A 19,474-nucleotide genomic window follows, 5' to 3' on the forward strand; every position below is an offset into this window, starting at 1 on the left:
TTATTTTTAATGATAATGATAGTGACTATTAATCTCTAGTCTTATTTATATGGTTTATTTAATTTCAAAAAGATAATAGATTAATATGAATTCTTCAATATTTTATTTCTAGTTTGAAAAGCAGTTAGGGAAGCGTTCCAAAATTATCATAGATCAGTTCATTTATAAGGTCAAGAAGGTTGGTTGTGTGAAAATATTTTGAAAATTAGATTGAATGTGAGCATAAGATGGACAATCTAAGAGAAAGTGATTTTCATCTTCTACCCTCTTAATATCGCAAAGATGAAAGATTCTTTCATCCCATGGTGTTTTGGGAATTGACCCACACCCACTTTCACTATGAAATACATGAGAATTAGTTCTCATTTTAGAAATGTCCATTTATTCTTATAACTAATCAATACAGATAGATATTTTTAATATTTGAGATTGTGGTTGCTCAACTCCTTATAATATCTTAATTTCCTTTTTCCCTCTAACTCTTTATCAACCCATAATTTCAACTTTAATTTTGAAGTAATAATATATTATCTTTATGTTGCAAAATGATATCCTCCTTAATCCTCCCAATGGTAGCCAACACTGACCATCCTTATGTCATCCTTGCTTAAGTTGAAAGTGGGTGTTTTGGCTAGAATTAGAAGCAATTTTAGGAAACCTCTTGGCTTACATGTTGTATAACTTCTTATATATAAGATATCTAGTCATAACCATTCTTTCAAAGGGGGAAAAACTTGCCTCAATCAGGAGGATAAGGTAGGGAGTGTTTCCTTTAACTTTGAGATTGTAGGTTATAAACTGTTTTTTGATTTGTTCAATCTTTCTCCACATCTTCCTCCACAACTCTCTAGAGACATTGCAACTCCAAATCTCACATCCATTTAAAATAACAAGAGTGACGAGAGTCTAAAAGAGGTTTTTCTTTTTTCTTTTTATCCCAAATCCAAAGATCTACTGGTTGACAACTGTTTTCAAGCCCATAATAAGCTTTCTATCCTCAATTTATCCTTTTTTGAATGCTATAAAACCAATTGAGCTTGTGATGGATGTTAATTCCAAGATATTTATATGAAGAAACTTCCTCCAAGTAGTTGTTCTCATATATGAAGTATCATATATGATATTTTGGATTTAATTATTGTGACTTTAGTTTTGTTAGTATGAACAACCATACCTATCTTAGAGCATAAATCTTGGAGGATTCATAGTTTTTTTCCAAGATTGTAATGACTTCTTGCTAAAAGAACAATATCATCACCATAAAGGAGAAGATTTATGACTATACCAGGGAATGTGGGGCCAACACAACATGCATCTTCCAAACACTCTTCTATCTTATTGATGTTTATGCCAAATATAGTAGGGGATAAGAGACACTCTTTCTTAACTTTGATATTGCATTTAAATTCTTTGGACCAACCTTTAGTGGTCTTAACCTTAGCAATAACATTCTTGTACAACCTTGTCACAACAACCTCAACTTGAGAAAAGCCATTATCTCTTCTCGCCTACCTTTAGTGGGGTCTTAACCTTAGCAATAACATTCTTGTACAACCTTGTCACAACAACCTTCAACTTGAAAAAAACTATTATCTCTTCTAGCTTTTTCTATAACTTTTTCGTTACCAAATATCCTAAAAACAAAAATATAATAAAAATATTTATTTTATATTATATATATATATATAACTATTTATTAATTACCAAACTAACATACTAAGTTATACTATTTACTATCCTTTGGGTTCCATACTACATACTATTTCCTATGGGCTAAGATGGAAAACATTCTTACTTTTCTCTTGGTTTAAGAAGAATGTGAGATGATGTGAAATTCGCATGAAGCATTCTTACTTTTCTCTTGGTTTAGGAAGAATGTTAGATAATGTGAAATTCGCATGTATAATATTTTTTTTTGTAATGGATCGACTTTATGTTATGAGGCAAAATCTATACGTCTTTTCGAGTGTTATGGGCCGCCTGATGGGAAACTGGCCCAAAAACACCCAAGCTATCTGATAAAAAATATTGAGTGTGCGTAGCATGGCTACAAAATTTCTGATTACAAAAAGGTTGGTCTCCTGTAGAGGAAGAGCCTGACTGAGTATGAAAAAAATGAAAAGACTGAGACATGGGCAAAAGTTACATAACTGTGAACTTAATTGACCCTGGAGTTGACCCTGGAGTTGACCCTGGCATGAGCGCTTGAAGAAAATTGTGAGCTTTGAAACTCCTTTCGGCCACAAGCTTGCTTTACACTGCTGACCCCAGCGTGAGTAGGGGAATGTCCATCTGTAGGCTCTGCCATCTGAGCCGCGGAACCTTCACTGGGAACCGACAGACACCTTTGAGTTGCTGGATGAGTGACTCCAAGTGAGGCAGGCATGCGGAGACTTGAATTGTCGAGCCTTCGACTTAGAACTTGCCACTGAGTTCTGCTGGCTGTTCCTCTTGAGGGGAGGAACAAACTATCGAATTTCATATGGAAGAATTTAATTGAGTCCCCTGTTCTCGGCCAGTAGGTATGCCCAGACTCACAATGATAGAGCCGACCGTTGAAAGCCCAAATTTGTAGAATTGTTTGGCAAGGAACAGAATCATTGATCGAGCTGGCTCCATGATTGCATTAGGAGAAATGCTTTCCAATTCCGCCCCAGATTTCGGAGCCATGTCCATGCGAGGATGACGAGAGTGCCCATGCACATTATACTGCAAATTACAGCCTGTGAATGATAATGAACCCGGAGAGGCGACTAGAGGGAGAGATAAAGACTGTAAGGCCAGGATGCCACTATAAGAATCATGTCCAACCAGCATATTGGGGTCTGGAGGGTCTGAGTGCGATGCCCACTGCAATGAGAGTGTTCCATCACCTCGACAACCAAAGTAAGCTCGCACAGGGCCAATTGACGATTGGGAGGAGAGGATGAGCATGAAGGGCATGGCTTCTACCTAAAGATAACACCATACTCACCATTATTGCGGACATCCAATTCGCAGTCGAAGGTGGCGTAGTTATAGGGTGGCGCGATGGGGGATGGCGGCTCAATCTGACCCTAGCGCCGTCCTGCTTGATCTGAACTCGCATGATTTCATAATGGCACACTGATGAATAATTATGATTCACGACGATCCAGTAAGTAATTCCCCTGATGTTCCCACAGGTGAAACGATATGCAAGGTACAATCTATCACAGTCGATGTGAATGTGAAGCAGGTTGAATTGAGTGCCGGCGTGCTAGGGATTTAATGGCCTATCCAGATGTCCCTCGCCTTCCTTCATCGCCGTACACTCGCCGAGCGGTGTCATGGTTACGCACCCGCAGTGGGGGAAATTCACGTGTATAATATCATTTCCATATTTAAGATTGTTTACACAATAAGGGTTTTCTAGAAACACTGAGCTAGTGTGCATTGCTGCAAATGACCTTGCTATCTAAAGGAGGAATACTACGGGGTCCTTGAAATAATGTTTTTTGTAGGTGTTGAAAATGATAACCAGATTCGAGAGTGCTTTCTTGAATGGAGCATGGATTCCACTTCAAGTGATTTCGTTGGTTTTGCTTTTAGCCCAACTTGACACTGAATGGGAGCATCTTCTGCAACAACTTTTGAATATTCACTTTGATGTCACTTCATGAGCTTGACGCGGTAAGCTTTTATGTATTCACCCTCTTTGATCTTTTAATTTTGAGGGTCCTCTATTTCTTTATATTTTTTTGAATATCAGATAGTCACACTTGCTATCCCTTGCATGTCTACCATTCTCTTTTGCAAATGAAATTCAAAATGCTTGTCCACCTATGCTTGGTTACTCCAATATATTGAATTCCATTGTCCAAATGTGTTGAAGTAGTTACTTTTGAAGTAGTTGTCTTGTTTAGGATAAGATTCTTCTTTCTATTAGAGAAAGAGGTGTTGAAGGTAATATTTTGGGTTGTGGTTGGGACCAATGGCTAGCAAGGTGGTGGATTGAGAAGTTGGGCTCTAGAGGGATTTAAAGATTGAATATTTGTGAGCACAACCATACTCTCTTTCGACTAATCAAGATTTGTAGTGGTGGTAGTTGTTGTGATCATTGAACATGAAGCGACACTGCATAAAGGTATTGCACAAATTAGTCATGTTACTCTCTGTAGAGGAAGAAGTGGGTTGAATCTTCAACCATGACTTGATCATGGGAAGTCCAGTTATATTATTATTGTTACGCTAGATGTTTGCAGGAGTTGGAGGCTGCATTTGGGGAAGTAAGTACCTGTTGTAATTGTAATCATATGAATCGTTAAGATTCGTGTTGTGAATGGCACTAATGTTGAATAAGGATTCAACCTTAACATTTTGCTAATCCTCCAAACTTTCAAAGAATTAGTGGCCAATAAATGCAAGCTAGATGGAGGCACTATTTTGAAATTGAGGCACTATTTTGAAATTGCTAATCATTGATAAACTAATTTTGCTGCTGTTAAATCTGTTGCTAGAAAAACTATTGTTGTCATTGGAACAATTAATTCATCTGTTATAAGAAAAACTATTGTATTTGCTAGAACAAGTAAATCTATAGATCTATGATTTTCTAGAACAAGTAAATCTATAGATCTATGAGAGAGATGTCTTCATCTTGCTATTTTTTGTGGGGTGCCATGTGTGACACTTGTTACACCTCATTGCATTAGGGATACATGTGATTATCATCACACATTCTAGGTAATTGTGGGATGGTATCTTCATTCGATGTATTGACTTGAAGATGGTAACTTCCATTTGTTTGTGCTGAGTATTTTGGATTGGATGAGGTTCATTTCTTGTGAATAGTAGTGGTTAGGGCTCATTCATTTAGTTTCTCTTCATGGTTGATGGATTAGTGCACAAATGGACATGTAGTGATAATGCTTACACTTATATTTATGTATGATTGGTCTAGCCTCTCTAAGAGGTTGGCTTCAATGGTGATGATTTTATTGGTTGATTAGTTAGGACTCAAGAGGGTGCTTCTCATATATTCCCTCTTTCTTACATTTTGACCATTACTTGGCATTGAGTTAGCCTTTCACAAAAAAATACTTGAAGATATTTGTTGAAGTACCCTAAAACTTATGGATGCACAACTACTCTAACACTTATTGATGCATTTATTATGACTTGAAGATGTCACTTCCATTTGTTTGTGCGAGTATTTTGAATGGATGAGGTTCATTTCTTGTGTAGATTAGTGGTTAGGGCTCATTCATTTAGTATATCTTCATGGTTGATGGATTAGTGCACCAATGGACATCTAGTGATGATGCTTACACTTATATTTATGTATGATTGGTCTAACCTCTCCAAGAGGTTGGCTTCAGTGATGATGATTTTATTGGTTGATTGGTTAGGAGGGTACATCTCATACATTCCCCCTTTCTTATATTTTGACCATTACTTGACATTGAGTTAACCTTTCATCGAAAAATACTTGAAGATATTTGTTGAAGTACTCTAACACTTGGATGCACAACTACTCTAACACTTATTGATGCATTTATTATGACTATCACATATTAGTTAGGTTAGAATTTTATTTCTCTGTGCAGTTCGAAACCCTAGCCAAAAATCTAATTTGAAGAAGCTGATGAATTAAGGAAATCATGTCTTCATTTGGAGGGCCGATCTATTTAAGGGATCAAGTATTATATGCCAAGTTCGATGGGAGTCCAATTGGTTTTGAGAGGTTGAGTTAATGCATTGCAGGGTTGACTCAAGTGTTGATGACGTTGTGACCCTGGATCGAATTGAAGGTTGAGTTCTCAGTTTGTTATTCATGGCAGACCAATTTTCCAATTAAATTGAGGAAGGGCCGAATCCGGTAGCTGGAGTATTTGAGTTTATGGGAGTGGAAACCCCTGGAGTTGGTGGACCATGGGACAAATCTGAATCTTGCAAAGCTAGATATCTTGAAGCAGTGAATTGAGGATTTAATTGGCTAAGTCAATTGTCTGGAGCATAAGGAAACAACAAAAGGATGGATATAAGGTAACTCAATTAAGTTATGGTAGTCTCTCTCTCTTTTCCGGGAAGACGAATTCTTATAGCGAAGCTAAGTGAATGTAATTACTTGTTCCTCTCTTAATAAAACTAGTTGGTGTTTTGATATTCAAGCAACAAATGTAATGTGTCGTTTCTTGAATATTATTGAGCAAGGGTCTTATTTATTTGTGTGTCGAACATTGTTTATAAGTGTTGCTTGTAGAATTAACTATGAAAGGAACACTATAGAAATTTCAATTGCTTGAATAATTTCCTTTGCTGTAATCATTTTATTTATTTTCTTACAAGGGGTTGATGAAATACTGGTGCATTAATTGTTCGATGTAACTCATCAACAAAACACTTAGAGTTTTGGCAAGATAGGTGTATGTCCTTTTGAAGGGGACATTACACTTTTAAAGAATTAACATTGATTTACCCCTTAATTATCAGTCATCTTCTTGTTCATCAGGGTTGGGACATACAAGGGTTCCTTTATTGTGTGATGGGGCATTTAAGGCTCAAGAACTGGGTGATGGCTAATGAGGGAAGTAGAGCTCATGCTAGGCTTTTTCCCTGGATAATCAATGCCTCGACCATATTTTGCATTTTAACTTTTTGTTTTCTTTTATTGTGGCCATCTTATGCTTTTACCTTCCTTTTAGCTACATCAACCTCCAGGGCAAAGTTTTTCAGCCTTAGCTCAAGTGTGCATATTTGAGGGTGCTAAATCCCATTGAAACAATGACAACAAACCCGAAGGTTGGATTTGAAACCAAGGGAATGGTGGAGAGTGGTAAGTATGGAATGGTTATGGACACACTAATTCAATCCATGTTTCCCAAGTTGTGCCCTTCCTATAATCCTAAGGCCTTAGAGGAGGTCCCACTAGACTAAGGTCAAATACGAAACCCCTGGTAGGGTCAGAGAACAAGTTTACAATCAAGATTGGTCAATCATCCAGATGACCCCTTTACCCATGTTATGTAAGCTTCCCTTCCAGAATATCTTCAAAACAACCCACTAATATTCTGAGTTTGATTGGTTTAGTTCACTGAGGGTTTCTTACAAGCAGTTTGCAGTTGATGTACTATGGATATCTCTTTCATAGTTCAGAATTAAATTCTCATGAAAATTCTAAATACATATGAGGGGAGCATTTGAGAACAATAAATATCCACTTATAGTAAATCTTAAGCAAACATATCACTGGTGCATGTTAATCTAGGGGCAGCAAGTGTAGGTGATTTCTCTTATTGTGATAACAACGTGTGATGTATTTTTACTTTGATTACTTAGCTTCTTCTTTCATTTGTTGCTTATTAGAGTTTTACTTCATCAAAAAGTTACCAAACCATAAAGAACAATAAGACAAAGGACACAAGATATAGGCGATCAGCTAGGTCCAAAACCTCTCCAAACTGAGAGGAAAACCCACACAAATTCTTCTTATAGAATCTTCAATTGATGAATTCCAAGACCTAGACCCTTGACCAAATGACCCCTCCAAGACCAAGTCTCAATTCTTCTTGTAGAACTTGACTTCTAGTAAAGTCAACCCAAGTTTCTTCCTTACATCATAAGATCAGTCCTGTACCTTGATTGTAACTTTCGGCTTCTTTTGCACTGCAACCTTTCGATATCTTTAGAAACCCTAGAACAACACGTGAGAACAAAACATGAGCAACTTCATCTTCTATCTTCTTTGCTTATCTTCAACTTGCTTCCTTAACAACTCGGCTTGAGAAGGAAACTTCCTTTATTCAAAACTCGGCTAGTGATGATGACTGTGACATGTGAAAATTTCTAAAATGGAAATCCCACTGCAGTGATTAATATAATTTCTTCTACTTATTACCTCAGAAATAAGTTATCTACTGTATTCTTACAGAAAATATCGAAACATATTCTACTGCAGCCTTCACAATTAAAACATTACAGAAAGTAAACGTAAATAAAATGTTGGCACATATACAAACACAATGACACAGTTATTTTTGGACAATTGTCCTCGGAAAAACCCAATGCAGGAAAACCGGTGCAACAAATGAGGGTTTTATTATTCTTCAGCAAAAATCAACATGTACAAATTACACCCAGCAGTATAGAACAAGGCTTTTTGAGAAATATTTACAGACGTTCTTGAACAAGTATCTGACCCGAGAGAGAGGTTCCTCCACCCTCTGTGTCTCTCTGGCTTGTTCAACGTCACTTTTTTTGGCCTCTGGACTGGCCTGCACAATGCCTACGTCACTCAAGCCAGCGCTGCCTCTCCCAGCGTCAACCTGCCCAGCGCTGTCCCTTTTGCTGCTCTGCATCTTCGTCCATGCCTCCCTGACTGATGTTGAACCCTCTCTGTCTCTCCTCCACCTGCATCTCTCCCTCTAAATCAATTTTCTCTTGTCGAACTTCGACTAGTGAGAAAATCGATTTTACTTGGGCAACTGAGTATCTGTCTGGGTGTGTTTTTCAAATGACCCTCAAGCCCCTTCTTATATCTTCTTGTTGGGCAACCAACGACCTAGATTAAATCGTAATCAAAGGCTCAGATCGTTTTGGCTTGATCCGTGGCTTTTTCTAGAAGTTTCACCCCTGATTAGATTAATGACCATTAATATTTTAATTTTCCTAAGTTTAGACTTAGGAACACTATTAAAAATATTAATTATTTTAATAAAATCACTTCTGGGTGGAATTTACCAAAACGCTTTCTAGGTTCTTTGGAATACATGTGCTCAAGCTTCCCTACAAAATTTGAGGCCTAGAGCACATCCAATGCTACCCCAAATCAACACTCCCTCTTAGCTAGAGATGTGCTCTAGCAATATACTGCTACTGCATATTGCTTTGACTCTGAAGCATCGTCCTCTGCATTGCTGATATCTGACATGCTGTCCACCAACAACTGCGCTGCTGCTGCAACTGTACTGCTGCCTTTGACATTGCCACTGCCAATGCTACATCTGTACTACAACTCCCTCTGAATTGCTGCATCTGTGCTGTTGTTGGCACTACCACTGCCAATCGTCCCTGCACTGCAACCTGCTGCTGCTACTGAAACGGATTTTCAACCATACCCAACTCCTCTTTGAACTGAGTAAACTTAGCTCTTCTGAGAGCCTTTGTGAGTATATCGGCCACCTGTTCTTCTGTGGGAACATATTGTAGCTATATTGCCCCATGTTGAACACAACCTCTGATAAAGTGACAACATATATCTATATGTTTAGACCGATCATGAAATACTGGATTCTCAGAGAGTTTGATGCCACTCTGATTATCGTAGTAAACATTGGTCGCCTCCATCCTTTTTATGAATAGGCTCACTGTGAAAAATCTATCACTGCAACGACTGGTTTACTTTACCTACTTATTTTCCAATAAGTTATTTATGAAATTCCTTCAATAAACATTAAAATAAATTTTGCTGCAGATATCACACCATAATACAGAAACAAACACATGCACAAGAATCGACACAGATATTTTGGACAACAATCCCTGGAAAAACCCAATGTGGGAAAACTAGTGCAGCAAGGGAGGATTTTATTATTTAGCAATTCTTCAGTACAACAGGGTGCCAAACTGGCTTACCCAATAGAGAGAAAAATTCTCCAGCACTTCTCTAGTCTCTGCGTTAGCCTGGCTGACCTCTGCGTAGCTCCCAGACACTCTGCGTTAGCCCCTGCCTCTCTGCGTCAGCACTGGGCCTCTCTGCGTCACCCACGCAGGCCCTCCAGTGACTGCGCAGTTTGCTGTTGCCTCTGCGTCTGCCTCTCCAACCTCTGCGTTGGTCTCCTGGTGTTGTTCTTGACTCTCTGCTCCGTACTTGCTGCCTCCTGCTGCTCTCCAGACCACTAGTTCGAATTTCTCAGCTAACCCCGCTCCAGAAATCGAACTGACTGGTCTCCCTCAGTGTGTTTTCCAATTGACCCTCAAGCCTCTTCTTATACTTTTCTCGTTGGTCCATCAACGACTGAGATTAAATCTCTAATCAACGGCTAAGATTAGATTTGGCTTGATCCATGACTTTTGGACCCTTCTAACCCAGTTTTATATTAATACCCATTAATATTTTATTTTTCCTAAGTTTAGACTTAGGAACTCCATTAAAAATATTAATTATTTTAATATCTCCCAAATTGGTTAGAATCTGCCCAAACCATTTCTGGGTCTTGGAGATTTCATGTGCTTTAGCCTCTCCACCAATTTTCATGGCTAGAGCACATCCAATGCTACCCAAAATCAACACTCACATGCAATTTTCTTAGCCATATGGCTTCGCACATCGCTGTGCTAGGTGCCATATATTCGGCTTCTGCTGAACTTAGTGCTATCGATTTTTGCTTCCTGCTGCACCAGGATATCATCCCTGATCCAACACTGAAGCAGTACCCTGAGGTACTTTTTCGGTCTACTGAATTACCTGCCCAATCTGCATCGGTGAACCCATTCAAGCTGATATCCTCCCCTCTAGAGTACTTCAACCCATATCCGACTGTTCCACGTACATACCTAAGTATGTGTCTTGTTGCTGCCCAATGCACCCTTTTTGGTTCCACCATGAATTGACTAAGAGTGTTGACAACAAAACAAATGTCTGGCCTAGTGTTGACCAGATACATAAGCGACCCAATGAACTGTACAAGGTGGGATCTACTTCTTTATCCTCTGATGCATCAATTTTCTTCCAGTTTGTGATCATGGGAGTAGCCATGGGTCAACAATCCTGCGTTCTAAATATCTTCAGAATCTCTGTAGCATATCTTCCTTGTTCAAGGAAGATCTTCCCATTCTTTTGCCAAACTTCCAACCCCAGAAAATAATGCATCAATCCCAAGTCCTTCATGTCAAATTCGACTTCAAGATTCTTCTTGCAGTCTTGGATGAGCCTAGATGATCCAGTTAGGAACATGTCATCTACATATAGTACCAGGATAAATGGCTCATTCTCTACCAGTAAATAGTAGAGATCGAGATCAACATCACTCTTGACAAATCCTAATTGTTGCAAGTAACTACCAATTCGACCATACCATGCTCTAGGTGCCTGCTTGAGCCCGTACAGGGATTTCTTTAACCTGCAAACATGAGACTTCTTTTCATGAGTTTTGAAGCCTTTGGGTTGTTCTATATACACCTCTTCTTCTATCACTTCGTTCAAGAATGTTGTCTTGACATCCATCTGGTGAATCTCCCATCCCATTTGAGCTGCTAGGGATATAACAGATTTGATAGAGGTGTAACGAGCAACTGGGGCGAAGGTCTCTTCATAGTCTATCCCTTCTTTCTGAGCATACCCCTTTGCTACGAACCTTGCCTTGTACTTCTCTATGCTGCCGTCTGCAACATACTTGATCTTGTAGATCCATCGTGATCCTACAACTGATCTATTTTCTGGTCTAGGTACTACTTCCTAGACATCATTTGTCATGATGGAGTTGTACTCTTCCACCATGGCATCCACCCATACTTGGTGTTGAACAACTTCTTGAAAGCTAGAGGGTTCTCCAACCTGAGCTACCAATGATTGGTATCTATTTGGTTGTCTACACTGCTTCTTCTCGGCTCTAGGAGCTCCAACAAACTCCTCTGCGTCCCTCAGTGTCTGCCGCACCTCTCTGCTCGTTCTACCACTAGTGGTGGGAGGCTCAACCAACTCTTCCTCTTGATCTTGTTGTTCCGTTTGCTGAGAAGCATATGAATTTCCTCCCTCTAAGGAAATATTGGTACTGGTCATTGTACTCGACCTAGATGTATGTTCTCTTGTCTGTCCTTCTTGCTGCCCCTGCTGCTCTTGGACTAACGGAACATCTCCTGACTGATCTTCTGCAGGCATTTCATGAGATTTCTTGAAAGCTCTATCTTCCATGAACTTAGCATCTCGTCTTACTACAATCTTCCTACTGCTTGGAATGTAGATTCTATATGCCTTTGAGGTTTCGTTGTATCTTATGAGATACCCCTTCTCTGTAGTCTGATTCAGTTTGTTGCGCTTCTTGTCTGGAATGTGGCAATAAGCCACGCTTCTAAATATCTTGAGATGACTGACTTCTGACTTCTTCTCCGTGAATACTTCTTCAGGCGTTCTCTTCCCCAATGCTCTATGAGGAGTTCTATTCTGGATATATACTGCCGTGTTGCAAGCTTCTGCCCATAGATACTTAGGTAGATCTTGATCATACAACATGGCTTTTGCTGCCCCAACAATTGTTCGGTTCTTCTATTCTGCCACTCCATTTTGCTCCAGATTATATGGAGCTATCCACTCCCTTTTGATGCCCTCCTTTGCTCAGAAATATGTGAAATCTTTGTCTGTATATTCTCCACCATTATCTGAACGCAATACCTTTGTCTTTTTCCCTGTCATATTTTCAACAAGAGCCTTAAACTCACGGAAACGATCAATGACCTCATCCTTGGTCTTTAAGAAATAGATCCAAGTTTTCCTGGAGTGATCATCGATAAAAGTGACGAAGTATTCGCCACCACTAAGAGCCCTTGTGGATATAGGACCACAAATATCTGAGTGTATTAATCCTAATACATCCTTTGCTCTATTGTTACTTCCGGAAAAAGTTGCTTTAGCATACTTTCCTAGCGCACATCCTCTGCACAAGTCATCATGTCACTACTTAAAGATTAGTACCCTTGTAACAATCTCTCTGAGCATCCTCAGTGCTCCATGGTGTAAGTGCCCCATTCGCCTGTGCCATAATTCATTTTGCTCCTTCTCACCATTATAGTTTCTGTCTATCAGTGCCATTGGCGATTCGAGTTGCAACCTATACAACTTGTTGCTTCGAACCCCAATTTGCTTTTTCTTCTTCTAGCTTGGATGCTTAACTTATACTTTCTTCCCAATGAAGTATACATCATATCCATTGTCTTGTAACTGGGACACTGAAATTAAATTCATTCCTAATCTTGGCACATGCAAAACATTGGTGGCTCGGATGTTGGTCCCTGCTTCCATCTGAAAAGCTATGGTGCCCCTCCCTATTGGAGTACATTTCATTATGTTTCCCATATTTATTTGGAATTCCATCTGTTCTTCTTGATAGCTCGAGAAATGTTCTCGTACTCTAGCCATATGAGCTGAAGCCCCGCTATCAATGTACCAAATATCTGCTGATGCTGAATTAGCTAGGCATGCGGATTCTTCATCTAATCTGGTAGATAAATATGAGATACTTTGAGTATCCATTTTGTGCCAATTTCTGACGCTAACCTATCCCAGCAACTGCTGTAGGAAAAACTACATCCCACCTGAAATAGTCCTCCTTGCTGAATCTTCTGCTGCATTGTCCCTTCTATCACTGATAAATTTCGATTGGAAAAGACTTACCTCTTTGTCCGCTCACTCAGAGAGATTTTTCCCACGAAATCCAATCTCTTTGGTTTGAACTGCGTAATCCTCTGGGAGATTCGAATTTCTGCCCTTGCAGGAATTTCGAATTCCCTTCTTTTCTCAGCGCTGGATCCTCCAACTTCTCTCTTCTCCTTACCTGTAGCTTTGATACCATGTGAAAATTTCTAAAATGGAAATCCTACTGCAGTGATTAATATGATTTCTTCTACTTATTACCTCAGAAATAAGTTATCTACTGTATTCTTACGGCAAATATCGAAACATATTCTACTGCAGCCTTCACAATTAAAACATTGCAAAAAGTAAATGTAAGTAAAATGCTGGCACATATACAAACACAATGACAATTATTTTTGGACAATTGTCCCCGGAAAGACCCAGTGCGGGAAATTCGGTGCAGCGGATAAGGGTTTTATTATTCTTCAACAAAAATCAACATGTACAAATTACACCCAGCAATATAGAACAAGGCTTTCTGAGAAATATTTACAGACGTTCCTGAACAAGTATCTGACCCGAGAGAGAGGTTCCTCCACCCTCTGCGTCTCTTTGGCTTGCCCAACGTCACTTTCTTTGGCCTCTGGATTGGCTTGCGTAATGCCTGTGTCACTTAGGCCAGCGCTGCCTCTCCCAATGTCAGCCTGCCCAACGCTGTCCCTTCTGCTGCTCTGCGTCTTCGTCCCTGCCTCCTTGACTAATGCTGAACCCTCTCTGTCTCTCCTCCACCTGCAACTCTCCCTCTGAATTGATTTTCTCTTGTCGAACTTCGACCAGTGAGAAAATCGATTTTACTTGGGCAACTGAGTATTTGCCTGGGTGTGTTTTCCAAATGACCCTCAAGCCCTTTATATCTTCCTTTTGGGCAACCAACAACCTAGATTAAATCATAATCAAAGGCTCAGATCTTTTTGTCTTGATCCATGGCTTTTTCTAGAAGTTTCACCCCTGATTAGATTAATACCCGTTAATATTTTAATTTTCCTAAGTTTAGATTTAGGAACCCCATTAAAAATATTAATTATTTTAATAAAATCACTTCTGGGTGGAATTTCCCAAAACGCTTTCTGGGTTCTTTGGAATACACGTGCTCAAGCTTCCCTGCAAAATTTGAGGCCTAGAGCGCATCCGATGCTACCCCAAATCAACATGACATTCATGATTCGACTACAGTAGATGACACCCTGTAACTTTCGCATGTGTGAACAGATTGAGCCCAAAAGACAGTCCTAAACATTATTATCCTTCTCTTCTTCTTGGTTAAGTATTTCGACTTCCTTTTGTTCTTCTGTTTTTCTCTTGATTGAATCTCTTGATGATTGTCTCTCTCTTTCCAAATGAAGTCGAGCTCACATATATATATGCTTTCTGGCAGTTTGAATAGTCCCTTTATTTGGCCGACATGTCACCTAGTAGTCCGACTTGATCTTTCTAGAATGCCGACTTGATCTTTCTTGATAGACTTGGTCTTGGAGGGTCTTTTGACTCTAACATGGACTCAAATAATATGTAACGTGCCTGAGAAGGGTCTTCCAACCATGACAATAACTTTCTTGACTTGTAGACTCAAATGACAAACCCTAAGAGCTTACAATGGGAGCTAGACCTAAACATAAATGTACTTGAGCATGAAACCAATGCCTCAAGGCGAACAATAATAAATTTATTTTTCATTACATCAAATACATAAAATCATGATTACATATGTCATTATGAAGACCGAACCTAGTTACATATTTCAACAGTGCATACATTCTAGCCAAAATGAGAACTGAGATATCGAAATACCAGTGTATAATAGGGAGTGTACTAGTTGTAGATGCCTACACAGGACCAGAACTCCACTCAGTCCAATCGTACAACAATGTGTAATTAATACGTGGTCTTCTTCAGCAAGGAATTCATCTAAGAGTGGAGATTATACGCTGCCCTTCAAATGAAGTCCTTCTTGCATGAAATGATGGAACCCATGATCCTCTTGGTCCATTCTATGTATGATCTTCAGCTACAGGACAAAGCTAATGTTCTTCCTTCACACATTCTCTGCTGCTGAAATGAATATCTTCTTGTCCCCTTTTCAGCAAGAGGTAACTCGACTTTGGCTGCCCCTGGGTTATAGAGGTATGCACATCATTTGAAAGGTAAACTCGCCCTTCAAATGTCAACCACTTAGCATACCTTTCTCCACAAATACTATTCGGCCTTCACCAAGTATACTGCTGTAGATTTCACTGATTTGGTCTTTCCCTCTTTGTGCAAATCTGGGAGATGATTCGATCCACTTCTACTATGATGATATGGCTCAGTAGGACCTTGATTTATCTGTCTCACATTTGTATTCGACCTCCCTATGTGGAGCAACAATTCGACGTTGGAACTATTACTGGAACTCACAATAATTCGGTCCCTGTCTCTGCTTGTAATCTGGCCTCTTACTTCTGGCAAAACTTGTGGAGCTTGGCACTAGAACCCTTGATCCAAAATGAAGAGAAATACGACCTCATTTGGTCTATCAATTTCGGTCTCAGATCCTGGAAGAGGAATGGCTGCTCGGCATTATTGAATATGTCCTTCCCTTGGCTTGAAAATGAGAACTCAGCCTCCTGAACTTAGCAATTCTATCTGGCTTGGAAACAAGATTTTCATCCCTCTAAACTTCTTGCATTTCATCCCTTCTGGAAGATGGATCTTGGCCTTAGGAATTCGATGCTTTGGGACAAGAAAACATTCCCCAGAACTGCCTTTTCAATTTGGTGTTCGATGCTCCTAGCAACAATTATACTCGGCCCCTTTGAAGTAGGAAGAATTGCCCTACAAAACTGAATTAAAATGCCAAGTAATCCCCTTCAGTAAATCTCGTTAGATCTTCAGAAATAAGCACAAAAATAAAATCCCACTAGGGTGGCAAGAATTTCCACCGAAGGAGGGAAAACCAGCTAGGGTAGCAATTAAGTGGGGTTGAGGATCTCCCTTGAGACGCTCTGGTTGAACTCTCTTGAGCTCTTCTTCAGCTGAGAATAGAAATGGCAAGTTAGGATGATCCCCAAATGGCTCTTTTCCCTTCTTTATAATTTCTCTAGCAGCTCCTAGAATTTCTTCTCTAATAGTATTTTATTAGTTGGGGCCACTTTCCAGTAAATAGCCTTTGCTGCCTTTTCAATAAAATAATCATTTGCTGCCCCATTCAAATAAAATATTATTTTCCCTTTTTTAATCAATTTTACCAAAATTGGGCAATGCTCCAAAATTGGGGACATTAGATGTTAGAATGCCCAAATCATTAACTAAAAGCAGTTGATTGCAAAATGGTAAAAGTACCTGCCGAGTGTGACCCACTTTCCTTTAAGAGGAATGCCAGATGGTGAGAGGTGTATAACTGGTCTAAATGGCATAGGAATGTGGCATATCATCATAACTGAGCAATGTATAGGGCTGCTGGTTGGCACTCTGCCCAAGATAGGAGAAAATTTTCTTCTATGGGGTTACCCACTTTTGGTGGGTAACAGGCTTAATTGGTTCATCATTGTAAGTGGCATAACATTAGTTGATATACTCAAATCTATCATGCAATTGTGCAACAACATGTCATTGACTAGAAGAGCTGAAAAATGACTATTACTACCATTCTTCCTTGTTTGATTGTTTGCAATACTATAGGGTCATCCTTAGCAACTTCAGTAACTTCTTCAAAGCCCAAGAATTTTTTAACCTTTTTTCCTATGTTGGAATCTTTAACAGTAGGTGAAAAGGAACCAACACTCGTACCTTCATCAAATACCACGTTAAATCAATGTTCATGTCTCTATATGTACTCCTTGAAAGCCTACTGATAACATTCAGGATGGCTCCAAGCCTCCAACTATTTGGGTAGACTGTTTGATTATAGGAGCCCCTTGTGAAGTCTACCTTCCTACATAATGTTCTTGCTAACTTGCCTGATTTTTCCTCTAATAGGTAATCAACTCTTTTTCTCTCATTGCCCTCCTTATTTCTACTTGAGAGGGTGTTTCAAAAAACAATCAGCAATGGCACTTGTATTGATGCTCTTTCTTTTAATTTGCTTTCATTTGGTTCTTGGATATGTTACATGCCTTTGTCATGATGTTATTGATGACATCTCTTCACCTACAAAATTGATAGTGCCAAACTTCACTTGATTCTTCATTGCATTCTTCTCTTGATCATCTTAAAAAAAATTTGCTGCTTGCAAAAGGGCATGCATCTTGGCCATGAGGTTCGTCACAAGCATTGCACCATGAAATTGCTTTGTGATCAACCACATTATTATTGCTTAGAGGAACCAGGATTCTATGATTCTAATTTTGGTTCTAATTCGGGTTTCAAGGACCTCTTGGTGTATCCCATCCACCATTTCCCCTGGGAGGATATCTATTGGGTTGTGTCCTTTCCAGTTGCACTAATATGTTTTGCATTATTGTATTTTGTTATGTGAAATTGGTTTCCATGTGCTTTATAACTTCTGTTAAGGTAGTGATGGAATCAGGAGTTGGGTTAATTGTGTTTAATGCCTTGGATCTCATTTCATTTTTCATGGGATGGGATTTGGAAGAATTGGATTGATTTGATTGGCTTGCTGCAATCATGTTTCTCAGTTTTTATCATTAACTCTTGGGCTATCTTGAGTTTTTGGGGATCCTTTTGTCTCAACTGGAAATCAAGTTTGCCTTCAAATGCATCAAGGTAATAAATAAGGGTGGGCACTGCCGGAGGTTTAATGTCAGTATGCAGTCTCTGTACTATCTGAATAATTTTTTTTTTAAAATTCTGCTATAATCTCATTCTCATTTCTTTTAACAGTATTTGTTATCTTTCTTTTCTTCCCATATCTTCATGAAAGTGTTCTCCAACTCATGCTTAGTGCTAATATTGTTGTTTGGAAATCTTGTACACCAATCCTGGCCATGTCATCCAAGACTAGACAAATAGATTCATGACAACATCTAGGTACCTCAACATCTTTCTCAATTTCACTCATGAATGTCTTCCAATGATCTCTAGTAGATACGACATTATTTCCTTGAAACTAAGGCATTTTATATATAACTTTCTCTATTGCAACATGAGGGTATTCATTAATGTTCATGAAATTCAATGGTATGTACAAATCATCCAGCCATGGTGTAGGATTAGGGATGGCCATGTTGATTGAAATGGGATTTAATGGATTGCTTTCAGACGAACTCCTTATGTTTTCAACAATATTAAGGTCTTGATTGTTTGAATTGTGAGCCCAGTTTATTCTTTTCCTATAATACCTTTTAGGTTATAAGATTGGGTGAACAAAGTTCGAGAAGAGGTCCTTCTGGATCTTGGGCAGAGATTCACTTAGTGGATTCACTATATCAGTTCTTACAATATGTTTCAACTTAAATCTTGGGCTCATCAAATACTGAATCTAAAATATTCAAGACACAGGCTAATGGACTTCATCCTTGGCAACAACACCAAAATGTTATCTCTTAGGTTCTCACTTGATGTAAATAATATATCCACAGTCACCTTGGTAGCCTTATCTCTCCCTTTAGGCTAGCTCTCCTCTAGCTAAAGGAAGGTTTCCCTAAGACAATTTAAGTCGAAAAATAAGTAGTAAATAAAGTTACTGGAGGACTTTGGAAAATCTGCTTAAGTAGTAAATAAAGTTACTGGAGGACTTCCGAAAATATGCTTCTTAGGTATAAATTCCAGATTTATTAGTGTATTAGAACCCATGTCACACGGTTCGAGTTCAAGTTCGAGTTCGACAACGATTAAGTTTGATTCGAGTTCGAATTTTCCGATCAGGTTCGAATGAGGTTCGGCATTAGGTTCGACTATACATATTTTTCAATATATATATATATATATATTTATATATATATCTATATATGACAAAATAATAGAAAATTCAAAATCAATCCATAAACACATGAACACAAATTCTTATTAGTAAACATACATCAATAATGTAATCATTCTAACATCTAGTTAAATGTGCAAAAAGAAATGACATAATTTTCAGTCTTCAAAATTTAAATGAATGTCAAATACTAGTAATCTTTTAAAAAATCACATAATCAAAACATGATCAAAATTTAAACATACACA

The 19,474-nt window shown here is 38.8% G+C and overlaps 1 protein-coding gene across 1 annotated transcript in view; it reads left to right on the top strand.

Annotated features, from left to right (window-relative positions):
• Window positions 1-2,144: 2,144 nt before the first annotated feature.
• The window catches only part of LOC149158122 (uncharacterized), a 430,324-nt gene continuing 412,994 nt past the window's right edge, over window positions 2,145-19,474 (top strand). The window contains exon 1 of the mRNA XM_089436138.1: window positions 2,145-3,651. Coding sequence (XP_089292264.1) covers window positions 3,638-3,651 — 14 coding nt within the window. The 5' untranslated portion in view covers window positions 2,145-3,637. The remainder of the gene's footprint in view (window positions 3,652-19,474) is intronic.

Source organism: Pinus tabuliformis, chromosome 5_2 (assembly GCF_031772625.1).
Source record: "Pinus tabuliformis cultivar Carrire ecotype Pingquan chromosome 5_2, CPIR1, whole genome shotgun sequence".
Lineage (NCBI taxonomy): Eukaryota > Viridiplantae > Streptophyta > Pinopsida > Pinales > Pinaceae > Pinus > Pinus tabuliformis.